This window comes from Spinacia oleracea, chromosome 4, assembly GCF_020520425.1.
Source record: "Spinacia oleracea cultivar Varoflay chromosome 4, BTI_SOV_V1, whole genome shotgun sequence".
NCBI lineage: Eukaryota > Viridiplantae > Streptophyta > Magnoliopsida > Caryophyllales > Amaranthaceae > Spinacia > Spinacia oleracea.
Genome location: NC_079490.1, coordinates 88,077,890 through 88,105,426, shown reverse-complemented (window position 1 = coordinate 88,105,426; position 27,537 = coordinate 88,077,890). Strand labels below are relative to the sequence as shown.

The window sequence follows — 27,537 nt, the reverse complement described above, 5'->3', positions numbered from 1 at the left end:
AAGGATAAGCCTTCTTCTAAGAAACTAACCCCCAAAAGGAGGGCATCAGCTAAACAACCCACCCCACAGAAACAACCCACCCCACCTAAACAACCCACCAAACAACCTACACCACCACCCCCACCACCCCCACCACAGAAAGAACCCACCCAACCAAAACAACAACAACACACACCACCACCAGAACATCCCACCTCTCCACCACAACAACAACAACACACACCACCACCAGAACATCCCACCTCTCCACCACAACATCACACCCCTCCACCACCACCACCACAAAATCCCACTCCACCACAGAACAACCAAACTGATGAGCCTAACAATCAAGCACCACCTGATCAAGCTCAGCCAGTGAAAAAGAAGGGGGGCAGAGCTAGACCTGAGGGGTTTAGGGTTAACAAAGTCACTGCTAAGAAGGCTGGAACTTGGGTTTCCAAGGGAAAGGGAAAAGGGAGAAAGGGTACAGGAAGGTCTAAGACACCAGGGGTTTTTGCTGATGTTGGTGAGATATGTTCAGAAGAGGAGAGTGAGGATTCTGATTATGAGGAATCAGATTCTGAACAAGAGGATGTTCTGAATGATTGGATTGATTCTGATGTTGATGATGAGGTGATTCCTGATGATATTCCTGATTTGGGGTTTGAGGATTGTCTAAATGGTTCCTCAAAGATGGATAAGGCCTATAAAAATGGCAAAATATGGACTGATCAACCATATGGGTCCATTAAGTTAGAACCCTGGTTGATCTTTCATGATAAGGCCACATTTCTTGAAGTGTTGAGAAGTTACTGCATACAGGAGGGGTTTGGGCTTAGTGTTGAGAGGGCTGACAATAGGAGGTACACAGCAGTGTGTGCAGTGGAGTCATGTGACTGGAGGATACATGCCAGTAGGTTGTTTGACAATGTTAGCTGGGCCATTAAGGTGATCAGTGGGTCCCACAGAACTTGTGAGAGGCTTGAGGAGAATCCAGTGGTGACCTCTGAGTGGTTGTGTAAGCATATGTTGGGGGAAATAGAGGCAAATCCAGAGATTCCAGTGGAGACATTGAGGAGGTATGCACATGAGAAGTTTCAGTTGAGGGTGAAAAAGAGGCTATTGTACAAGGTCAGGAGTATGGCAAAGGAAAAGCTGCATGGTGGTTGGGCTGAAGCATATGAGCTGTTGCCTAGATATGCTGAGATGATTAAGCAAACAAACCCAGGGAGTCATGCACTTATAACATGGGGGGCCAGTAGTGGGGATGTGAACCCAAAATTCAGAGCTTGCTTCTTCTCATTTGCTGCACAAGTCAGGGGGTTTCTAAGGGGTTGTAGGCCCATAATTGGAATAGATGGGGCTCATTTAAGTGGTTTCTACAAGGGCATTCTACTGACAGCAGTTGGCATAGATGGGAACAATGAAATTTTTGTTCTTGCCTATGGGATAGTAGACACTGAGAGTTGTGACAGTTGGACCTACTTCATGAGATGTTTGAGGCAAATGTTTGAGCAGGAGGGTTGCAACAGAGATGATTGGACCTTCATCAGTGATAGGATGAAGGTATGTGTACTGATCTGATATTTACTCTTTTCTGATCTTTACTTTTTCTTATGTTTATGTTTCTATATTAATGAACCTGTTTTTGTTGTTTGCTGATGTGTAGGGTGTTGAGTTGGCAGTTAGAGAAACTTTTCCTAGAGCAACTAGGAGAGTTTGCTGCCAACACCTATACATGAATTGTAAGAACAATGGCTCAGTGGATCTGCATTCCACAAGCTCTTTTGGATAGCTGCTAATGCATACAATGAGTATGTGTTTGGTAAGGCCATGGAAAAGATCAGTGAGTACAATGCAAATGCCACTGCATACTTGAACAGCTGCATTGAGCAGTGGTCTAGGCATAAGTTTGACTCTACTGTTTGTTGTGATCACAACACAACAAACTTTGTGGAGTCATTCAATGCATGCACAAAGCCCTTCAGAGACATGCCTGTCTTCTCATTATTGGAAGGTATAACTCTTCTAATCATATTCATGCATAATATACCCCTGAACTTGTTGTTTGTTGTTTAATCATATTCATGCATAATATACCCCTGAACTTGTTGTTTGTTGTTTAATGTCTGGTGTACAGCAATCAGAAGTTGGTGTATGCAGAGGGTGGGGGCTAGATTTGACAAGGCAGTTGACATGGAGGAAGGTCAGCTCACTGCATATGCATTGAAAGAGTTAGAGGAGAGGACAGCTGAGTCCAGGTTATGTTATGCCACAGCATGTGGAGGGGGTGAATTTGAGGTTAGGGATGGACATGTCAACTTCCCAATTAGGCTTGCAACAAGAATTTGTGCCTGTGGGAAGTGGCAGATCTGTGGAATCCCCTGCAAGCATGCACTGAGGGTCATATATGACCAAAGGATGAACCCCCATGATTTCATATCCCCATGGTTCAAGGCTGCTGCATACAAGCTAACCTATGCAGAACATATTCATCCTATGGCAGATCCATCTCAGTGGCCTGACTTTGGCCTTCCTTCCATTCAGCCTCCAACCATCAAAAGACCATCTGGCAGACCTGCTAAGAAGAGAAAGAGAGGGGCAAATGAACCAAAGAAAGGGAAGAGGAACACAAATCTGAAATGTGGAAAGTGTAGAGAGTTTGGTCACAACTCAAGAACATGCAAGAGTGGAGGAACAAGTGCCACTGGACCAAGCACTTCAAAGAGTGGTGCAGCAGGAGCAAGTACATCAAATGGGGGACCAAACACAAGGAAGAGGTCAAAGGCAGCTGCATAGTCACCTCAGTTGGCTATATTTTGTGAATTGTAGTGCACAAAGCTAAACTAACTTAGTCAAATCAGTTTAGTCAGAATCAGTTTAGTTAGAATCAGTTTTTGGAAACAGTTGTGCAGAGATCATTTTTTGGAAACAGTGAAATGCTTAGAACACCTCTTTTTGTGCAGTTCAGTGGTGTTTGTCCACTTAAAGTTCAGTTTATGTAAAGCTTATTTGCTTGAACAAGTATTTATGGAACAAAGTGTCTTTATTTCATGAAATTTGTTACAACTTTACTTCATTGATATCCAAATCAGAAATGCAAACATTAATACACCAATTTTTATTGCAAAATTGATTTGCTGTTTCTGTTGTTTGATCTTCTTCTTCAATAGCTTCAACTCTTCATGCATTCCCCTGCTCTGTTATTGCATTCCCCAGCTTTGTTCTTGCATTCCCCTGTTTTCATCATCTCTGTTTCCCTTGCTCTGAACTTCATCACTTGTGTGCTCAAGAAAACCTTTGCACCATTTGAAATTATCACAAGGATCACACTTGTAGTAAAGCTTTTGCGGATTTTTTGCCGTTTCCGAGCTCCTAATTGCAAATCTTCTCCCGCAATAGCAATTTTTATTAGGAACTCTAATGTATGCTAAATTTGGGATGGAAGAAGATTCGGTTTTTGAATGAGAGCTCATGGCTAATTTGGAGAGGGGAAAGTATGCAAGTGAGGTGAACACTAGTAGCATTTATAGGCAGCAAGAACATAACGGCTATATTTTGCTTCCTAGGTTTAAAAACTAGCCGTTAAATTCAAATTCCTGCAATTTGGGTATCTAGTGCAACTTAATTTTAAAATAGGTGTATATTATGCATTAAGTTTATAAAAAGGGGTATACTGTGAATTATAAACACGACTTAACGGAGGACTAACGGAAGGTCAGTTAAGGGGTATTTGGTGCAAACTTGGAAAAAAATAGGGGTATATTATGTGAATCGAAACAGGCGAGGGTATTTGGTGCGTTTTTTAAAACCTCAGGGGCATTTCATGAAAAAACCGTTATGTGCTAGATACGAGCAAACACATTTATAACATAAATATCAAAAAGGCTAAAATTGGTGATTCGGATCTCACATTTCGGTGGCATTGTCTATTAGGCCATATAAACATAAAGCGCATGGAATTACTTCAACGGAAAGGAATTCTAGAATCATTCGACTTAGAGAAGATTGATCAATGCGAATCTTGTTTACTTGGCAAAATGACAAAGCAACCTTTCTCAAAGGTGGGAGAAAGAGCAAGCGAACTACTAGGGCTAATACATACGGACGTATGTGGGCCTATGAGTACGAAAGCTAGAGGTGAGTTCAGCTATTTCATAACGTTTACGGACGACTTCAGTAGATATGGCTATATTTACTTAATGAAGCACAAGTCTGAATCTTTTGAGAAATTCAAAGAATTTCAAAATGAAGTAGAGAATCAACATGGCAAGAAAATCAAAGCTCTAAGATCGGATCGAGGAGGTGAATATCTTAGCCACGAGTTTGATGACCATCTAAAAGAATGCGGTATTCTTTCTGAATTGACTGCTCCGGGGACACCTCAATGGAATGGAGTGTCAGAACGGAGAAACAGGACCTTACTCGATATGGTCAGGTCAATGATGGGTCAGGCCAAACTTCCTTTACAGTTCTGGGGACATGCGTTGCAAACTGCAGCACTCACACTGAATCGTGCTCCGTCAAAAGCTGTTGAAAAGACTCCATACGAATTATGGACTGGGAAACTTCCAAAGTTGTCTTTTCTGAAGATTTGGGGTTGCGAAGCATATGTCAAGCGATTAATTTCGGACAAGCTACAACCTAAATCTGACAAATGTTTCTTCGTTGGGTATCCAAAAGAAACTATGGGGTATTATTTCTACAACAAGTCAGACAACAAGGTTTTCGTTGCTCGTGATGGTGTCTTTTTGGAAAGAAATCATATTTCCAAATTGACAAGTGGGAGAATAATAGACCTCGAAGAGATTCGAGACGAACAACAAACTCAGAACTCTTTAGAAGCAGTTCAGGTTGATGAAACTCCAAGGTCTTTAGAAGAGCCAGTGGGAGTAGTTCCTCAAAACGTTGTTGCCCCTCGTAGGTCAAATAGAACTATTTTTCAGCCGGACAGATGGACAGGCGTCCTCTTGACTGAAAACTTAGACGTTCTCATATTGGATAGTGATGAACCTATGACTTACAAGCAAGATATGACGAGCCCAAGCTCCACTAAATGGTTAGAGGCCATGCAATCTGAAATAGACTCCATGTCTGAAAATCAAGTCTGGGATTTGGTTGATTTGCCGGATGAGTTCACACCTATCGGATGAAAATGGGTCTTCAAGTTGAAGAAAGACAAAGATGGAATTGTATACATATACAAGGCTAGATTGGTAGCAAAAAGTTACAGGCAAGTTCACGACGTTGACTACGATGAAACCTTTTCTCCAGTCGCGATGCTTAAGTCTATTAGGATAATCCTTGCGATTGCCGCTTTTCATGACTATGAAATATGGAAAATGAATGTCAAAACTGCCTTCTTGAACGATGTTCTTGAAGAGACTGTGTTCATGACACAGCCGAAGGGTTTTCTCGATCAAAAGAACCAAGGAAAGGTATGCAAGATTAAGAAGTCCATATACGGACTAAAGCAGGCATCAAGGAGTTGGAATAAACGATTTGATGAAGCAGTCAATAAGTTTGGCTTCATCAAGAATCAGGACGAATCTTGTGTATACAAGAAGGTCAGTGGGGGTAAAATTGCATTCCTAGTCTTGTATGTTGACGACATACTACTTAATGGAAACGACATTCCTATGTTGGAGTCTGTAAAGACTTGGCTCGGGAAGTGTTTCTCAATGAAGGACTTAGGAGAGGCACAGTACATATTGGGCATCAAGATCTATAGGGATAGATCTAAGAGGATGATTTGACTAAGCCAAAGCACTTACATTGACAAAGTGCTAGCTAGGTTCAATATGATGGAAGCCAAGAGAGGCCATCTACCCATGTCACATGGCATATATCTAAGCAAGAGTCAGTGTCCCAAAACATCTGATGAACGTAGAAAGATGAGTGGAATTCCATACGCTTCGGCTATTGGATCCATCATGTATGCTATAATTTGTACAAGGTCGGATGTTTCGTTCGCACTCAGTGAAACGAGCAGGTACCAGTCAGAAGGAGGCGCATTGGACTGCTGCCAAGAACATCCTAAAGTACCTGAAAAGGACTAAGGATCAGTTTCTGGTTTATGGTGGTACAGATGAGTTGATTGTTAAGGGCTATACGGACGCAAGCTTTCAAACCAACAGAGATGATTTCAGATCACAGTCTGGGTTTGTGTTCTGCCTCAACGGCGGAGCAGTAAGCTGGAAAAGTGCTAAGCAAAGCACTATTGCGGATTCTACAACTGAAGCCGAGTACATTGCTGCCTCAGAAGCAGCAAAGGAAGCTGTTTGGATTCGGAAGTTCATCGAAGAACTTGGTGTTGTCCCCTCCATTAAAGGACCAGTGGCTTTGTATTGCGACAATAGCGGAGCCATTGCCCAGGCAAAGGAGCCTAGGAGCCACCAGAAGTCCAAGCACGTAGTGCGGCGATTTCATATACTTCGAGAGATCATTGAAAGAAAGGAAATCGAGATTCGCAAGGTTGGAACTGACGACAACGTCGCGGATCCATTGACTAAACCGTTGCCACAAGTGAAACACAACGCACATGTAGCAACCATGGGAATCAAGCATGTTGGAGAATGGCTTTGATTTTCTAAGTATTGTTTTAGAACATCTGTTAGATCTATGTTTAAAACAATTGGTTTAACCATTTCATATTTATGAAATTTATTTATTTCATATTCATTTAATTGTGGTTTAGAATTAAATGATAAGTCCATGTGATTCAAATCATTCAAATGGGATGTCAAGATCGATTCTTCGACAAAGAAACACCCATAAGTGAACTTGAATATTGAAGTCACAAAGGATCCCTAATCCAGGTCATTGAAAGGTGGACGACCAATGACTAATGAAGATTAGATTGCAAGTAGATTACTTAATTCTGTTTCTTGAACTAGAGTGACTGGATGTCAGAATCTTTTGCATAGATACTTATTGGATCTTGTATCGGATTGACCATGAGAACACTTTAAGAGATTAAAGTCATGTCATAGGTAGTTCTCATTAATGGTGATTAGAAACCGTTCCTCAGAACATGACCGATTATGTCTGCTCGTTTGAGAATTAGTTCGCTTTGATACTAGCTAAACGTCGCACCGTAAAAGGAGGCTATAAAAGCAGTTATTGGGCGTACTATGAATCAAAGTGAGTGTTCATAGATTGCAAGAATGGATTGTCCTCCTATCTTTGATAGGATATGGTGTTGTTGTGTAACAAGGCCTCTCGGAGAGTTAGATACTGTAAAATGCATGGCCGTGCTCAGAATGGTTAGGCTTAACCTTCTGCAAAAGTTTGATAGTTGAACTCTGTAATCCGAGAAACACTTCTGGACCTAATAAGGATGGCTTGGATCTTACCTTATGTTCAGTAAGTAACACTAAGTGACAAAGGAATGTGGATGCACACTTGTCTGAATGACAAGTGGGAGATTGAAGGAAATATGTCCTTCACCCAAGGTGCATTGAGTCTAATACCAAGGTTCAGATTAATTGCGAACAATTAATTCAGTGAGATCAAGTGATCGGAACAGCTAGCTGGAGCAATGCTTCCGATCAGTGAGTTCTAATGGATATTGAACTCACAGCTTACTCTTGACTGAACCTAGAAGGTCACACCAATGACACGTAACAGATCAACGGATTAAATGAATCAAAAATTCATTTAATAGCTTTTCGGGAATTAGTTGGAAACGTATTATACGATACGACCTTCATCGGAATCGTATATCGTATCGCGAATATTTGTAAGCTGGGCGACACGCATAAATCGTATCGTACGACGGTGATTCGTCATATACGAAACGATAAATAATATATCGGAAATATATTAATTCGCGAATACGAAGGGCATCGGAGTTGCCGGCCCGTCGAGCCAAGCACGTAAGCGTGCAAGGCCCAACGAGCCAGCAAGCTCGCGAGCAAAGGCGAGCAAGGCCAGCCCATTGGGAGAGCACGCAACAACACGCACAACAAGCAACGCAGCGCGAGCGAGCAGGCCCACGGCCCAGCTGCTCGGGGCGCGCGCTGTGGGCTTCGGCCTGCAGTGTGTCGTTGGGCGCGGGCTGTGGTCCGTGTGCTTGCGTGATGTGGCCGGTCAAGGCCTTTGGTTCTTGGCCGGTTACATCATTTAATACAATAGGTCAATTTTATTATTCCAACATACAATTCATACTACTCAAACCCTAGACACAGAGAACCCTAATTCTCTTTGTGCCTCCAAAGTGAGTTCTTCCCAAAAGCAAAGTATCTTGATCGATTGTCTAAGCTACGATAATCAAGGCGGATCTGAACGTGTTGGTGAACCAAGTAGAGGAACGACAAGTGAAGTTCTTTGCTCGTGTTCCTTGACATATTATTGTGGAAAACACGCTTCGAATGTAAGTTTGCTTAATCTGTGCTTTATACATGTTTCCTGGCTTTGGGGATTGTTCCGCACATGTTATTATGTTTAACTATATTCCCCTACAAATAGTGGTTCTACGCATTTTGCAATGAAGAACCATTAAGTCAAAAGACATGTGATCTACCCAAGTTCAATGAAGAACTCTTAACGTAAACAACTCTGTTTTATTGCTTTTTAGGCAATAAGTACTTTTACTTCAACTGTTTAGGTTGCTAATGATGCTTTGTTTGGATTTACTTATCCAAGCAGTTCAAAGATATGTGGAAGACTTTCCAACTGTATCTTAGAACATTAATATTTAATTTCCCACGTAATAACTCATGGTCTTTACTCCATGTTGCCATTTCAAAACACGATGCTCTATAGCTCGTCCTTGCCAATGGTTAACTCCGATCCAAAGGGATCTTGCTTGATCCTTTGTCAGTGTTTATGCGTGTGGCATCAATTATTTAGCATATCTTTAATCCCTTGAATCAAGAACTATTCTTATGTACCTTTTCAAGTACCATAAGTTTTTCTTGATCTCAATCTAGTTGATCTTTACTTAGATCAATAGAGATTGGTATATGTTCGTCATGCCTAAAGTCATACGATACGTTTTCCTTATATTATATCATACATGATAAATTCTTTTGCAGAATAATTCCCAATTGAATTCTATTCATGTAACTTTTAGCTCGTCTAGTTTCAGTAGATACTAAATCCAGCTAAATTCTTTGACATATAATATAGGTTAAGAACCTCATTTAGACTCTTTGATGTTTAACTTAGTAAATGCTTATACATAGTTCAAACATTCTTTACTTAAATTTATTCATATGGGCCGAATATCTCCAATGGAGTCTTTCGTGTTTGATTTAGTAAATGCCATTACTTAATCTAAAATAATATTATAACATCTTTGTAATTAGATCATAATACCCAGTATGTACTAAGTTTCGCCTTGGTCCATCATTGATGAATAATTTCAAATCTAAGTCATTAGCATTTGAATGTTGTTTCACAATAGAGAGATATGTGTGTGATACACATAGGACCAATTAAGTTTTACGTACTCCCACTAAACTTCTTATATATCTATAAGAATCATGTATATTTTATGAAACTAAAATACTTATTAGCTTCACTAAAATACAGTTCCAATTCTCAATTGCTTGCTTAAATCTGTACTTAGATTCATAAGCTAGCATTCATTTCAAGCATTATTTGGATCCACAAATCCTATGACATACCATGTACATAGTTTCTTCCAACATTTGATTGAGGAAGATGTCTTGTCATCCAATTGCCATATGTACCAATATGCAATCATTGCTTGATTTATAGACTTGAGCATTATTATTTTGCATGAGGTTTCAACACAATCCACGCCGTGAATTTGCTTGTAACCTTTAGCAACTAATCTAGCTTTGTGTGTGAACACAATTCCATGTTTGATGGTTTTTATCCTTAAAACCTATTTGCAACCAATAGGTGTAAACCATTCTTGCAAATCAACAAAATTTCAATTTGTTATCAAAACTTTGATTATGTTTTATGGCCTTTAACCATTTAAAACATTTGAGTCTATATATGGCCTCTAACCATTTTAGGGAATCTGAGTTTCGTCATAGCTTTCTTACAAGTCACAAACTCATTAATCTACATGATAATAGTTTGACTGCAAGGTGTAGGTTTCTTCATTATCTAATAGAAGAATCTCATAGTTTCATTGACCTGAACTCTATGTTTCTTCACTATCTAATAGATGAATCTCATAGTTCCAGTAACTTGAACTCTATGCCTACATGGGTATAGAACATCAAACAATAGAATATCTATAGCCACTTGAAAGTCCTTTGAATATTCTGTTTTCCTTGAAGCACTTGTAAAATCTTCTAAGAGATGTCTATTCTTTAAAGCTACTTCTAAAGTCCTTAAAGAATAAGTGTTCGGATTTTCTGAAGAACTTCTAAAAGCCTCCGGAATGTCCGTTTATGTTTGTTGTTCGCCTCGAAGACTTTCAAGGTCTATTTTCTCCCACTTGTCATTTTGGAAACGAATCTCCAAAAGGACATTATTTCGAGCAAACAAACATTATGTTCTCAAAAATTCGTGGTAGAAACAATACCCGTGTGTCTCATTTGAATAAATCACAATGAAACATATATCTATACTTGGGCCTTAGTTTGTCGAATAACAAACGCTAAGCTCCCACTGAGTTTAGCAACTCTTTATATATATATATATATATATATATATATATATATATATATATATATATATATATATATATATATATATATATATATATATATATATATATATATATATAGAATCAGGATCCGGTGAGAACCACCCCTTAAGATGACAACTGAGAACCAATATGAGCCGTCTATCTCGTCTAATCTGACGGATGAGATTTTACCCGACCATTTAAGGGTATTTTGGTAAAATTAACGCATGAATGACCTCCTCATTTCGTGATTCACTCTCACAACCCTTTCTCTCTCTTCCTTCGATTTTCTCTCACCTCTTCAAATCCTCTGCGGCTTCTCTCATCTTTGCCCAGATTTTCACGGTCTTTCGCATATCAACCTTGAATCTTCTCCCTTCATCAAGTAAGTATCTGATTTAGTTTATCTATTATTTTTTTGATTCAATTATTTTCAATTTCGATTGTTGTAAACTAGGGTTTCATAAAATATTTGTTCCATAAATTTTCGATCTTAGGTTGCTAAAATTAGAGCTTTTAAAATTGCGATTTTGTTTTGCAATTCTGATTTTCTTTAATTAGATTTTTAATGGTAACTGTTTGAACTTTTCACTACAAGAACAATAAAACTTCAATAACATACCTGATTATCCAAATGCTTCTTGTTATAATTAGACAAAAAAACAACCAATTCAAGACAAAACGGTTAAATTTGGTATTGGAGGATTTAGTACGAGTGTTGTTGTTGGGCTCACTCAGCATCCTGTTTCGCTGTTGGGAAATACGCTAATGGAAACTTCTACCCGATTAATTTGAGGGAAATAGTTGGACTTAGTGGTTGGCTTCCAAGTGCAAATTATTAATGATTTCCTAGTTATAAAATATGCAGTAAATTACATTCTCATGTACATTATAGAACATGTCATTAGGATGAATTTTTTCTTCTTAATGCTAATAATACTTTATGTTCATTGTTGCAGGAACTTGAGGAACAAGATGGGAGGTTCATATGGTGCTGCAAGGAGGGCCGCGTCCTTGCCTATTTTCATCTGTCATGGAAAATGTAACTCCTTCTGTATCTTTTTGTTAGGTTATGATACATATGACAATTCATAAGTCATGCGGAAAAACCATAAAGCCAGGAAAGCATATTATTTACACATAATCATTTAGCATAGTTTAGATGCATACACTTTGTTGCGTGCCTTCCCTAGCTGCGCCCGAACCGAACAAGAATAAGTCTTTAGGACTCCAAGTGTCGTCCCTCCGTAGATAGTCCACAGCACGTCCGGATCCGCCTTAAGCTTGACCAACTAGGATCGCCCTTAAGGTACTTAGAATTTTCGGCTAGTGTAGGCAATTGTATGACTGAATTTTTGCTCTCAAAAATCACTTTGAATACTTGAAATCTCTATGCAAAATAATGACCCTAGGCCTTTATTTATAGAGGTATGGAAAGGGAATTATAATCCTATTAGGATACGAATTAATTAAACTAGAATCCTAATAGAATTCTTATTTTAATTAATTCATCCTTTTAGGTTTAGGAATTTAATCATCTGTCGAAACCTGATAGCTTTAGGATTCGTATAGCACACAAACACACACACACACGCACAGCAGCCCACGGAGGGCACCATTGCCCCCGTGAGCTCGCAGCCCATTGCCACGAGGCCCACACGCTGCCGCAGCCTTGGCGCGCTGGGCCTGCCTTGCGGTGGGCCTGGCGCAGCCTTGGCTGGTGCGTTGTGGCGCGCTGGCTTGCTGGGCGATGGCCCGGCTTCGTGCTGGGCCTTCGTCTGGCAGGCCTCGTCCGATGCTAATTCGTACGATACGCTTCCGATTAATTTTCCGATTCCGGAATTCATTTCCGATACGAACAATATTTAATATTTCCGATTCCGGAATTAATTTCCGTTTCGAACAAATATTTAATATTTCCGTTTCCGGAATTATTTTCCGATTCCGATAAAATTTCCGATTCTGACAATATTTCTGTTTCCGGCAATATTTCCGATTTCGGCAATATTTCCATTTCCGATAATATTTTCCGATACGTACCATGTTTCCGTTTCCGGCAACATCTACGACTTGGATAATATTTATATTTCCGATACGATCCATATTTCCGTTTCCGGCAATATCATCGTTTCCGGAGCATTCATTTCTTGCCTGTGACGATCTCAGCTCCCACTGAAACCCAGATCCGTCGATTCCGAATATCCATAGATGGAGTATTTAATGCCATTAAATACTTGATCCGTTTACGTACTATTTGTGTGACCGTACGGGTTCAGTCAAGAGTAAGCTGTGGATTAATATCATTAATTCCACTTGAACTGAAGCGGCCTCTAGCTAGGCATTCAGCTCACTTGGTCTCACTGAATTATTAACTTGTTAATTAATACTGAACCGCACTTATTAGACTTAACATAGAATGCATACTTGGACCAAGGGCATTATTTCCTTCAGTCTCCCACTTGGTGTGCATTTCCTAATTCCTTTGTCGCTCGATGCTTGCTCTTGAACATAAGGTAAGAGTTGTCATCCTTATTATGTCCAGAGGTGTTCCTCGGTTTCAGAGTTCAACTGATCAAATAAACAGATAATCATAGCCTATGATTCATCCGAGCACGACCATGCATTTGACAGTCTCTAGCTCTCCGAGTGGCCTTGTACAACTTTTAATCATCTCATCCCGATTTATGGGAGGACAATCCCAATCTTGCGATCTTGAGATTAGACTTCGTTTGATAGGTGATTACCTGAGCGTTGCCTTTATAGCCTCCTTTTACGGTGCGACGGTTGGTCAACGTCAAAGCAACCAGTTCTCAAACAAGTAATCTCAAATCACTCAGGTATTGAGGATTTAGTGTCTAATAATTTTAATGAAATTTACTTATGACAGATTTTCATCTCTTACAGTAAAGTTTCATAGGTCTTGTCCGATACTAGTCTTCCCAAAGTAAGTATCTATGCAAATGATTATGACATTGCCATGTCCACATAGTTCAAGAAACAGAACTACTAGTCATCTTGCATTCTAATCGTCTCACGTTTTCTATGCGTCCAATTTTATAGAAAACTCCGACTAGGGACCATTTTCAACCTTTGACATTCAAGTTCACTTGATAGACATTTCTTAGTCACAGGACTGGTCCTGACAGTCTATCTTGAATATATCGTCAAATTGAAGGGACTCATCATTTAATAAACCACAAATTAAATGGAAAAATGAATTCTTTTCATTTGTTGTGAATGATTAACCAATAACGTTTTACAAAGATTTAAACTCTAAAACTTTAAAACATTAAACAGGGATATCAAAGCCATTCTCCAATATGCTTGATTCCCATAGCTGCAGTGTGCGAGTTGTGCTTCGCCTGCGGCAGAGGTTTAGTCAATGGATCTGATATGTTGTCATCAGTTCCAATCTTGTTTATCTCGACTTCTTTTCTTTCAACGAACTCTCGTAGAAGGTGAAATCTATGAAGTACATGCTTGACTCTCTGGTGGTGTCTAGGATCCTTTGCCTGTGCAATAGCTCCGTTATTATCACAATACAGGGCTATTGGTCCTTTAATGGAGGGGACTACACCAAGTTCACCTATGAACTTCCTTAGCCATATAGCTTCCTTTGCTGCTTCATGTGCAGCAATGTACTCCGCTTCAGTTGTAGAATCCGCAATGGTGCTTTGCTTAGCACTTTTCCAGCTTACTGCACCTCCGTTGAGGCAGAAGACAAACCCAGACTATGATCTGAAATCATCTTTGTCGGTTTGGAAACTTGCGTCCGTATAGCCTTTAACAATTAATTCATCATCTCCACCATAGACCAGGAAGTCATCTTTGTGCCTTTTCAGGTACTTCATAATATTCTTGGCAGCAGTCCAATGCACCTCTCCTGGGTCTGACTGGTATCTTCTCGTAGCACTGAGTGCGTACGCAACATCCGGGCGTGTACATATCATAGCATACATTATTGAACCAATCAATGATGCATATGGAATCCCATTCATTCGTCTACGCTCATCAAGTGTTTTTGGGCACTGAGTCTTGCTTAGAGTTATTCCATGAGACATGGGTAGGTAGCCTCGCTTGGAGTCTGCCATCTTGAACCTATCAAGCACCTTATTGATATAAGTGCTTTGACTAAGTCCAATCATCCTTTTAGATCTATCTCTGTAAATCTTGATGCCCAATATGTACTGTGCTTCTCCTAGATCTTTCATCGAAAAACATTTCCCAAGCCAAATCTTGACAGAGTTCAACATAGGAATGTCATTTCCGATAAGTAATATGTCGTCGACATATAATACCAGGAAAGCAATTTTGCTCCCACTCACCTTCTTGTATACACAAGATTTGTCTGCGTTCTTGATGAAACCAAAGTCACTGACTGCTTCATCAAAACGTATATTCCAGCTCCTGGATGCCTGCTTCAATCCGTAGATTGACTTCTTTAGCTTGCATACCTTTTTAGCATTCTTTGGATCCTGAAAACCTTCAGGCTGTGTCATAAACACAGTTTCTGTTAAAACGCCGTTTAAGAAAGCAGTTTTGACATCCATCTGCCATGTTTCGTAATCGTAATATGCAGCGATTGCTAACATTATCCGAATAGACTTTAGCATTGCAACTGGTGAAAAGGTTTCATCGTAATCCACACCGTGGACTTGCCTGTAACCTTTTGCAACCAATCTAGCTTTGAAAACTTCAAGTTTCCCATCCTTGTCCTTTTTCAGTTTGAAAACCCATTTGCTTCCAATGGCTTGGTAGCCATCTGGCAAATCGACCAAATCCCATACTTGGTTTTCAGACATGGAGTCTAATTCAGATTGCATGGCTTCTTGCCATTGCTTGGAGCTAGGGCTCGTCATAACTTGTTTGTAAGTCGCAAGTTCATCACTTTCAAGTAATAGAACGTCATAGCTCTCGTTCGTCAAAATACCTAAGTACCTTTCCGGTTGAGATCTATATCTTTGCGATCTACCCGGGGTAACATTTCTAGATTGACCATGATTCTCACCAGATTCTTCTAAAGATCTCTGAGTTTCATCCTGAATGTCATCTTGAGCATTCTCTAGAGTTTGTTGTTCGACTCGAATTTCTTCGAGGTCTACTTTTCTCCCACTTGTCATTTTGGAAATGTGATCTTTCTCCAAAAAGACACCATCTCGAGCAACAAACACCTTGTTCTCAGATGTATTGTAGAAGTAATACCCCTTTGTTTCCTTTGGATAGCCCACAAGGATACATTTGTCAGATTTTGGATGAAGTTTGTCTGAAATTAATCGTTTGACGTATACTTCACATCCCCAAATCTTAAGAAAAGACACATTTGGAGGCTTTCCAAACTATAACTCATATGGAGTCTTTTCGACAGCTTTAGACGGAGCTCTATTTATAGTGAGTGCAGCTGTATTTAGTGCATGTCCCCAAAATTCTAATGGAAGTTTGGCCTGACCCATCATTGACCTGACCATGTCTAGCAAGGTTCTGTTCCTCCGTTCCGACACACCATTCCATTGTGGTGTTCCAGGAGGAGTCAATTCTGATAGAATTCCACATTCTTTCAGATGGTCATCAAATTCATAGCTCAGATATTCACCGCCTCTGTCAGACCGCAATGCCTTAATCTTCTTGCCTAATTGATTCTCTACTTCACTCTGAAATTCCTTGAATTTGTCAAAGGGTTCAGACTTATGCTTCATTAGGTAGACATAACCATATCTACTGAAGTCATCAGTGAAAGTGATAAAGTAGCTGAAACCACCTCTAGCATTTGTACTCATTGGTCCACATACATCTGTATGGATTAAACCCAATAGTTCATTTTCTCTTTCTCCAACTTTAGAGAAAGGTTGCTTTGTCATTTTGCCAAGTAAACATGATTCGCATTTACCATAATCCTCTAAGTCAAATGGTTCTAGAATTCCTTCCTTTTGAAGTCTTTCTAAGCGTTTCAAGTTTATATGGCCTAATCGACAATGCCACAGATAGGTGAGATCTGAATCATCCTTTTTGGCCTTTTTGGTATTTATGTTATATACTTGTTTGTCGTGATCTAATAAATAAAGTCCATTGACTAATCTAGCAGATCCATAAAACATCTCTTTAAAATAAAACGAACAACTATTGTCTTTTATTAAAAAGGAAAATCCCTTAGCATCTAAGCAAGAAACTGAAATGATGTTTTTAGTAAGACTTGGAACATGGAAACACTCTTCCAGTTCCAAAACTAGCCCGGAGGGCAACGACAAATAATAAGTTCCTACAGCTAATGCAGCAATCCGTGCTCCATTTCCCACTCGTAGGTCGACTTCACCCTTGCTTAACTTTCTACTTCTTCTTAGTCCCTGTGGATTGGAACATAAGTGTGAGCCACAACCTGTATCTAATACCCAAGAAGTTGAATTAGCAAGTATACAGTCTATAACGAAAATACCTGAAGATGGAACGACTGTTCCGTTCTTCTGATCTTCCTTTAGCTTCAAGCAATCTCTCTTCCAATGCCCCTTCTTCTTGCAGTAGAAGCATTCGGATTCAGAAGTGGGTTGACTGACCTTCCTCTTTACAGATTTGGCGCCAGTTTGCTTAGTTGGGCTGGCCTTGTTGCCACCTTTCTTAGCATTCCTCTTCTTTCCAGATTTCTTGAACTTGCCCTCACGCACCATAAGCACATCCTGCTTATCACTTTTGAGCGTCTTTTCAGCGGTCTTCAGCATACCGTGAAGCTCAGTGAGCGTTTTGTCCAGACTATTCATACTGTAGTTCAGTTTGAACTGATCATACCCGCTATGAAGAGAATGGAGGATGGTGTCTATAGCCAATTCCTGAGAAAATTGCTGATCCAGCCGACTCATATTCTCAATGAGTCCAATCATTTTGAGAACATGTGGACTTACGGGCTCGCCTTTCTTAAGCTTGGTCTCAAGAATTTTCCTATGAGTCTCGAATCTTTCGACTCGAGCCAGATCTTGGAACATGTTCTTCAACTCACTGATGATTGTGAAAGCATCTGAGTTGATGAACGTTTTCTGCAGATCTGCACTCATGGTGGCGAGCATTAGACATTTCACATCCTTGTTGGCATCAATCCAACGATTGAGGGCTGCCTGAGTGACCCTGCCGCCTGCGGCTTCGGGCATCGCCTCTTCTAGGACATACTCCTTTTCTTCCTGCATAAGAACTATTTGCAAGTTCCTTTGCCAGTCAAGGAAGTTTTTCCCGTTCAACTTCTCCTTTTCGAGAATTGATCGTATGTTGAATGAATTGTTGTTTGCCATATTTAAAACTACAATTGAAAAGAATAAACAAATAAATAACCATTCACAGTTTCTCTTAATAAACTTAAATTCTAGCATACATGCATAATTCAACGTTCATTAAGAATTTTATTCAAGTTATGTGTTCCGGCAGGTGTGAATAAAATGATTCCAAGATCCTAAAATCATTGAAGAACTAAGCACAGTTTGTCGACTTAGTCCTAAAACATCTTAAGTAAGCAAAACCTTTTGCTAATAGTCTAGAAACTATTCTTGGTTGATAGGTACGTCTAAGAACTTATTAGGTAAACCTATCAATTTTGCCACGACATAAAAGGACTCCTTACTTATATCGTTGAGTTTCACCAAAACTAACATGTACTCACAATTATTTGTGTACCTTGCCCCTTTAGGACCAATAAGTAACACCTCGCTGAGCGAAAACTATTACTAGATTGATGTAAAGGATATCAAAGCAAGTGTATATTTTGGCATGGCATCTTTTAACTCAATTTTTAAGTTTGGAACTTAAGGCTCTTACTATGTTGGTTAGATTTTAAGTGAACTAAAATCCTTAATCATGCAACATAATCAAGCTTTTGTTCTCATGCATTTTAAGACATATTTAAAAGCAATAAATAACTTAAAACATGCATAAGATAAATGTGATCTATTATGGCCCCACTTCATCTTGAAGCTTTAACTTCAAAGTCCGTCTTGAAAATCTCCGTGGGAGGCACCATTTTCTTCAAATAGGATAAGCTATAATTAAAACTAATTACAACTATTTGATGGTACGCAGACCATATTTGAATTGAAAAACAACTTTGGTACTTTAGACCAATTACATTCAAATTAATGGTACGCAGACCATATTTTCTATCCTATTTGGGCCATACTAGTCACTTCATAACCTGCAAAATAGTACATATACAATATATACCATTCACCCATTTATTATCATGAATGGCCCACATAGCTGGTTAGTAAAACACATTATGCATCACATAAACATTTGCAGCAATTAATCAAGGGCACCAATAATCTACAAATTATTCAGTCCTTATTAATTCTAATCAAGTTGTTTTAACCTTAAGGATTTGTAGACCTAATCAAGAGTTTATGACTAAAAAGGGCTCCCACTTAAACCAATAAATTCATATGCTTTACTAATTTTAAACATAAAAATGTATTTCTAGTCTAACCGGAAACATACAAATTTAATTAAAATTTAAAGCTCATATAAATTTATTATTGAATCCAAAAAGTTTAATTTAATTTCAGTCGTATTTAAATTAATTCATGATTTTAATTTTAGTAAAATAATTAGAATAAATAAAATTTATTATAATTACAATATTCAAAATTAAAATCCAAGAAAATAATTTAAATTATTAATTTTAAAATTAATTAAAATTACGTAAACTGAAAATTTCAAATTAAAATTTCAAAACGATCTAATCGCAACGCAACAACCCCACGCAACGCACACCCATGGGCCACACGCACACAACCATCGCTGGCCATGTGCGCGCAGCCCATGCGCTGCCTCGCATCGCTGCTGCTCACCATCGCAAGGCATCACGCGAGCTGGTGCTCGTTGCGCGCGCCAGCGCTCGACGCAACAAGCATGCTGCCGCAGCCCATCGCTGGGCGCAGCGCTCGTCGCACGTCGCAACAAGCAAGCTGCTCGCCATCGCTGGGCGCAGCGCTCGTCGCACGTCGCAACAAGCACGCTGCACGCCATCGCTGGGCGCAGCGCTCGTTGCACGCACACTAGCGCTCGCTGCGCGCGAGGCTCCGCCTACTTGCGCGAGGCAGTGCGCGCTGTGGCGCAGCTCGCTTGCTGCCCACACGCGACTGCTCGTGCCTTGCTCTCGCCCTCGCCCATTCGCCCATCGCACACAGCCCACGACACAAGGCAGGGCTGCTGCCTTGTGCTCGTGCACCATGGCGTTGCTCATTGCATTCGTACCGCATGGGCGACGAGCTCCCTTGCTCGTCTTCACATGCCCGCACTATACAACACCCCTTAAGGGTAACACGCACTAGTGGAAAAAACCCCTATTGTAGCCCCCTTGTTGAGGGGGGCATACATAAGCGCGCCTCAATAACCACTTAATCAACGCGGGTCAAACCTTTTACTAACAGGTTGAAGGGGGCTTTTTGGGTGTTCGCTTCTATAGAGGTTGTTGAAGGGGGCTTTTAATAGCCCCCCTCAATAAACACTATCTAAAAGGGCGGGCTTATGTTTGTTCGCTTCAACAGGGATTCACAACATTTAATTTAATTAAAACTTCTCAACGCCAAACCTTCTCACCCTAAACCTTCTATCCAACGCAACGCATCTGAAGGCGATCGACTTCTCAGCTCTCCTCACCCCGCGATTCCACCACCACCATCACCACCACCACCTTCCTCACCGCGCGGCTCCACCACCACCATCTGAAGGCGAGTTACCCCCGACCGTCGTGTTTCCTACCTCCGTGCGACTCTGTTTCACACAATCTGTCAAGGTTAGTTTCTATTCGATTCAGTTTCTAAGACCATGAATTCCAGTATTTACTGCTTGAGTGCGACCTACAAATTGGGGTTTTGGCCGAGTCTAATGGAATGAATTGAAGTTGAAGATGAAATGATGATGAGTACATAAATCTTAGGTCTATGTTGTTTTTTCAATCTTCTTTTTGTAGATTTGGATTGTGGGGTTCGTTTGCCCCTTAGATACCCTTAAGTTGAATGTGTGTGCAGATGTGCTAGATCTAGTTCACCTTCGAATTGGTTCTCCTAAAAAGGCAGAATGTTGTAGTCTTGTTAGTAACCTAGTGGTCATGTGTGTGGTCAAAATTTGTTGTATACATGTGTGTGGTCAGAATATATACACTTAGACTGCATTCTTACAGTGTTATCTTTCAAAACAACTGCTCAGATGCAACTGTGACGAAGATTCAATGTTTCGGAATTGCTAGATTTGCATAGTTTTTACACGGAAGTGTGCTATAAGTTAACTTTTGCTTGTACTGGGATTCTGAGAATGAAGGTTCACTATCTGTGGCTTTGTATGAGTAAAAAGGGGGGGGGGGTGATTGAAGTGATAGTGATAGTGAGAATCGGTCTTGATTGCTTTCTGATTTCTAAGAACTAAAACTAGAGGTTGATGTCTGTTGTTTTCTGATTTCTAACAACTAATAAGAATCAAATGATTCCTGACCAGGTGTTGTTATAAACACGATGCTTGTTTCTTCCCCAACAATTTCCTCCACATCTTCCCTTAGTTTCTCATGTGGCTTTAGTTTAAGTAAAAACAAACTTACATTGTCTGAGCTAGTAAAAATTGCTTCCAAAAAACTACATATTTTCCCTTTTCTGCTCCTGCTTCTTTATATTTAGCTTCCACAGCTTCTTTCAGCTTCCTTGAAATTGAAACCTTTAAGGGGGAAGCTAGATGTTGTGGTATGTCCTTAACTGGCCGGCCTAACCATTCAATCATCTGATGGTACCTAGTGTAACATTAAAATCCCATAAGAAAAATAAGGAATTGAGTTTTGCTTATGTATTAGTTGTATTCTGTCAAACTAAAATCTCTCACATGTTATATCCTCCTCCTGAAAGGTTCATACTGTCTGGTGTAAATGTTTCAGACAGAAGGAGTCCAGCTCCTGCTGCATTTACATTGGGATAAACATAGCTAACTCCATCTCTGGCTGTTGTCATGAACAAAAATGCTGCATGCCCTAATCCTGCTAGTTTTGTAGACAGTACCATGTCATAATATCTATTCTGCAAGAAAATCCAAAAAGAAATAAGCTATTTCAGTTTGTATAATGTCTACTCTCTTTCTATGAGTATGTAGTTCTGATTTTCAAGATTTTCTATTGCTTGATCTTTTGAATCCTGTTCTGTGATCCATTTTAACTGTGATGGTAATCCCAATATGCTACAAGATATTAACAGTTGGAAGGTATGATGCTTAAGGGAAAAAAATGGGTGACCAACCTTAAGAAGTCCAAGCATGTCAGTGTACTCAGGATCAGGAAAGTTATCATCAAGATCATAAACAGTTGCCCACCTCACATTTTTATTCATTTATAAGTCTGTTTACTCCTAGCTGATGTAATTATATCAATCTGAACACCAGGGTACCTATCCTTGATCAACTGAATTGCTGGGAAGAAAAGCAAGTTATCATAAACACCACCAGAAACTACACAGCACCATCTCCTGACATCTCCTCTCACCTTTGATCCCAATGATGCAACCTCAACTACATATCCCTGTGGGAACTTGAGGAACCCGTATGGGTTTTCGGGATTATCCCGTGGATACGAGTCCTCATCTTTCTGGCAGTCTCATTGGCTTTCTGGCATTTGTTTTCATGATCCTGCTTAACTTTCTAACATGGAAGATAATTTATTTTTTATAGATGGTTGCTTTTATAGAGATGTTAACCTGTCTCCCTTAGAGGAATACACTACCTATTTTGTGTTTGCACTTTGCAAGGATCTTCTGCCTCGAGGTGGTAGATTTCACTTGATAACTACTAAAGAATTTTCATATGAGAAATGTACAGTTGTGTTCTTGTTTTGGGATTATTAGAAAATTGTCTCTTACTATAGAAAAATATTATCTGAATTATTGTGTGATTTTGACCTACTAGTCTATTACCATTTTATCCTCAACTTGGATCAAGGCAACCTAATTATCATACATCTAGACTTTGTGCATTTGTTTCTTAATATGCTGTGAAATATAAATTAAAGCCGGAAAATGTCAGCATGATTTCCAGAGCTTTTTATATTGTCCTGGTAATTAGAGGGGGAGTTTTATAGTATGTTTGGAAACTCGAAGGTAATGGGGTAAACTATATTACAAAGAAAACAACTATAGATGTCTGAATTAATTTGCTTATTTTCTTGGAGGGAAACTTTGCAGAAAAATATGTGCATATCTTCTACCCTAATATGGTCAAATTAGTTTTTCACGGTTTGCTTTCAATATTTATGGAAAAATTGAGTATTTTACCAATCAAATAATGGAAAAATTATTGATTTTGACAGCCTTACTTTTCTAGTGTAATCCCCAATGTCACACTTCCATATATTTCAACATTGCTGGTTCCCAAATACAGTGTTGGTGAAAACTGAAAAGAGCATGAAATCACCATACTTTTGCAGGTTTGTGAAGTTGATCCAGGTTTATATCGATAATGCAATTGGTTGGTGAGAGACTTACAGGGGACGCTGGAACTGGTAGCACCTTCTGTTCATGCAGGGGAAGCTGCTTGTATATGAACCATCCATTCTTGTGAATAGCACTTTTCAGGTATTGAATTGTATGTGCTATTAGTGTTATTAGTTTATTACCATTTCTTATAGTAACCTGGTTAAAACCAACAAAAAAAAATATGTTGGGACCTCTGCAGAATAAGGTAACCTAGTGACCAATAATCTGTGCTTATTTTAATTAGTAAGCAGTGAAGACAACCAAACTCCAAGAAGATATAACTTGCCTGTGGTCCTGTGATTTTTAAGAGATCAAGGTTAATGTAATACGAGGAACTTGGTGATTCTGTGAATCTGAATTTTTTTTCAAGATTCAATTACCCCAGAAAACGAGGAAATAAAACCATTTAATGATACTCCGTACTAATATTTTGGCAACTTTAAGATTATCGTATGTTTCTACTGGTAGTTATGCTTTCGAGGTGAATATATTTTCACACAGTGGGTTGCAAACTTGCAATCAATAGTATAGCTTGTACTGTCTCATAACAATTTATTTTAAGTAGCTTTGTTAGGAACTTCTATGAACAAAACTTACCTTTAGAGAAGTGAAAATAACAAACCCTCATAAGTTATGAACATTAACACCCGTGCAAGAGTTTAAACTCATAACTTACTTGGAAGAATCAAAGCATTACATAAACGATACAGTGAACTGTGATTTATAACACCTAATTAGGACGGTAGTAAGCCACATAAAGATTATCTTTTTATGCTTCAATGGAATGTAAAGATAATATCGTGAGTGTGAACTTTGGTACTCTATAGCTCATATATTTTCCTTCCATCTTGCAGGGATCGAGTCGATTGGAATTAGAAAGTCAACACGGACGTAATTAAGGTTTGTAATGCATGATCTAAAGGGAGCTAAGTGGCCGGATTAGAGAAATTTGTTAGACTAGCTCTCTAGACTTTTGTCTTTATTTGTTAATATTAGTTTTAATTTGTTAGACTAGCTAGCTAGGTGTTTAAAAATTGTAAACGTACGTACTATACGCTTTTCTCTATTGGGTTAATATAAATGAAGTTAATTTAATGATTTATTAATAAAAAATAAGCAGATTCATACCTTTGCTATTCTGGTGTTGATTGGTGCGTGTACAGGTTTCAATGCTCAATGGTGTATATATATATATTTGGTTATTGCCACCTATTTTATATTTTAAAAGAATTTGGAAAAAAAAAATAATGTTGTTGAAGGGGGCTTTTAATGTACCCCTCGACAACATATGAATTTATGGCGCCAATGTACAGGTATTGGCGCAAAAATAAAGGTCTGTTGAGGGGGGCATTTAAGAAGTGAGCCTCAACAGAGGTGTCTGTTGAGGCGGGCTTTTGTAAAGCCCCCCACAACAGGTCCTTATTTTTCGCTTTGGTTTTGGCCTGTTGAGGCGGGCTTTTGAAAGCCCCCCACAACAGACTACCTGTTGAGGCGAACAAAGCCCGCCTCAACAGCTATGTGAGCTGTTGAAGCCACGTCTGTCGAAGCGGGCCTTGTTCGCCTCAATAAGCCCAAAATGCCCCCCTCAACAGGTATTTTTTCCACTAGTGACGTAGCGTCCATTGCTTTGTGCGTGCAAGTTATATGAGCGAATCGCATAAAAATTTAAAATTTATATTCAAAATTAATGACAAATTAATAAATGATATTAATTTCATAATTTTAGGGCGAAAAATCGAAAATTTATTATTTAATTGATTTCCGATTAACATGGATTCAAGTCTAGGTCATAAAAATTTAAAATTTAACATAAATTTACAATTTTTATGGTGGTTTTTAATCATAGGTGTCTAATTAAATTATAACTAATTATGAAAATCAAATTAATTCTAAATTATTCCAATTTTCAACAAATTAATCATAATTACAAATTAGATTGCATAGTTAACAAGGCTAGGCATTCAAACTTGTTAAACATATACAGTAGGTCAATCAAAAATTCAAGATTTATCAACAAGAATCGCAAATATTTAATTTAACATCTTAAATTTACGAAATTTTGCATTTGAAAAACTAAAACCTCCGAAAAGTCATAGTTAGGCTTCGAATTTGAGAATTCTGGGTTCGGCCAAAAAACTGCGTACGTATAATTAAATAAACGCAATTTGCAATTAATTAACAATTACGAAAATTAATCACCCCTTTTAATTCTTGCAAATTTGTAATATTTAACCATGTTCATGCAATTTAGATTATGAAAATAATAAGAGGCTCGTGATACCACTGTTAGGTTATGATACATATGACAATTCATAAATCATGCGGAAAAACCATAAAGCCATGAAAGCATATTATTTACACATAATCATTTAGCAAAGTTTAGATGCATACACTTTGTTGCGTGCCTTCCCTAGCTGCGCCCGAACCGAACAAGAACAAGTCTTTAGGACTCCAAGTGTCGTCCCTCCGTAGATAGTCCACAACACGTCCGGATCCGCCTTAAGCTTGACCAACTAGGATCGCCCTTAAGGTACTTAGAATTTTCGGCTAGTGTAGGCAATTGTATGACTGAATTTTTGCTCTCAAAAATCACTTTGAATACTTGAAATCTCTATGCAAAATAATGACCCTAGGCCTTTATTTATAGAGGTATGGAAAGGGAATTGTAATCCTATTAGGATACGAATTAATTAAACTAGAATCCTAATAGAATTCTTATTTTAATTAATTCATCCTTTTAGGTTTAGGAATTTAATCATCTGTCGAAACCTGATAGCTTTAGGATTCGTATAGCACACAAACACACACACGCACGCACAGCAGCCCACGAGGGGCGCCATGCGCGCGCGCGCAGCCTGTGAGCTCGCAGCCCATTGCCACGAGGCCCACACGCTGCCGCAGCCTTGGCGCGCGCTGGGCCTGCCTTGCGGTGGGCCTGGCGCAGCCTTGGCTGGTGCGTTGTGCCGCGCTGGCTTGCTGGGCGATGGCCCGGCTTCGTGCTGGGCCTTCGTTTGGCAGGCCTCGTCCGATGCTAATTCGTACGATACGCTTCCGATTAATTTCCCGATTCCGGATTTCATTTCCGATACGAACAATATTTAATATTTCCGATTCCGGAATTAATTTCCGTTTCGAACAAATATTTAATATTTCCGTTTCCGGAATTATTTTCCGATTCCGATAATATTTCCGATTCTGACAATATTTCCGTTTCCGGCAATATTTCCGATTCCGGCAATATTTCCATTTCCGATAATATTTTCCGATACGTACCATGTTTCCGGCAACATCTACGACTTGGATAATGTTTATATTTCCGATACGATCCATATTTCCGTTTCCGGCAATATCATCGTTTCCGGAGCATTCATTTCTTGCCTGTGACGATCTCAGTTCCCACTGAAACCAAGATCCGTCGATTCCGAATATCCATAGATGGAGTATTTAATTCCATTAAATACTTGATCCGTTTACGTACTATTTGTGTGCCCCTACGGGTTCAGTCAAGAGTAAGCTGTGGATTAATATCATTAATTCCACTTGAACTGAAGCGGCCTCTAGCTAGGCATTCAGCTCACTTGATCTCACTTAATTATTAACTTGTTAATTAATACTGAACCGCACTTATTAGACTTAACATAGAATGCATACTTGGACCAAGGGCATTATTTTCTTCACTTTTCTCCTATATTCATGTTGTTGTCAAAGAACATCAGAACAATTCAGAGAATACTAAAAACTTGGTTTAAAACATCAAATACTCAACTAACTCTGACGATGTTGAGGGATAATTCTAACATCACCATTTGTTCTTGCAACTGATGAAGTAGTTGCATATAAATTTGGGGAGAAATACGCACAAGCCTTGACTTCAGGTGGATTTTGAAATCTCACATTCAAAAGCCATGATGGGTATAATTTAGCATCTGTTTCTTTTGTAGTAACATCTAGTTTTTTTGGGTTTTGCCAACTGCAATCTTTTCAACTAAGACTAATTATGTGTGGAAAAAATACAATCTTGGACATTACACAATACCCATGGAGATGGATGAAGTCTGTAATTTCTTGGTATCCAGGTTGGGACTTGAATGTGTATTATGGTTCTAGATTGTTTATAAGTTTTACTTCAACTTTCCTGATTCATGGTTATTTACTTTTAAATGGGTTCTATTTAATCATTCGGTTGGCGGGAGAAGGGTTGTTCACGGTGGGTGGGTGCAGCAGCAGAAGATACTGGCACACCCATCGTTAGGATGCTTTGTGGTCCATTGTGGGTCTTCGTCAATGTGGGAGGGGTTATTGAGTGAAAGTCAGCTGGTACTACATTCTCTCCTTTGCTGAGCTTGATGAGCCAACAGGAAATAGATTCACCCCAACTTCTGACTCGATTTTGCAGATTTGAAGCAACTTTTACAAGCCTCTACTTTTGAACTATTTTGATTTTTTTTGGGTACTTTCTTTACTTTCATT

At 39.2% G+C, this 27,537-nt stretch overlaps 1 protein-coding gene and 2 pseudogenes across 1 annotated transcript; 2 read left to right on the top strand and 1 right to left on the bottom strand.

Moving 5' to 3' along the window:
- The first annotated feature begins 1,082 nt into the window (after positions 1-1,082).
- On the top strand, positions 1,083-2,933 carry LOC130459196 (uncharacterized). Its single transcript, XM_056826404.1, has 3 exons — positions 1,083-1,548; positions 1,652-1,999; positions 2,123-2,933. The coding sequence occupies exons 2-3, from the start codon at positions 1,816-1,818 to the stop codon at positions 2,779-2,781; spliced, it is 843 nt and encodes a 280-aa protein (XP_056682382.1). The 5' UTR covers positions 1,083-1,548; positions 1,652-1,815; the 3' UTR covers positions 2,782-2,933.
- A 7,895-nt stretch (positions 2,934-10,828) lies between these two features.
- Positions 10,829-27,174, top strand: LOC130471685 (uncharacterized; annotated as a pseudogene).
- On the bottom strand, positions 21,030-26,873 carry LOC130472434 (photosynthetic NDH subunit of subcomplex B 1, chloroplastic-like; annotated as a pseudogene).
- Positions 27,175-27,537: the final 363 nt, after the last annotated feature.

What these genes read in the sequence shown, in the direction of transcription:
- LOC130459196 (XM_056826404.1), top strand. Translation starts at nt 1,816, where the DNA reads ATGGAAAAGATCAGTGAGTACAATGCAAATGCCACTGCATACTTGAAC. An exon ending in TGTCTTCTCATTATTGGAAG is followed by an intron (nt 2,000 to 2,122) that starts GTATAACTCTTC and finishes TCTGGTGTACAG; the next exon opens with CAATCAGAAGTTGGTGTATG.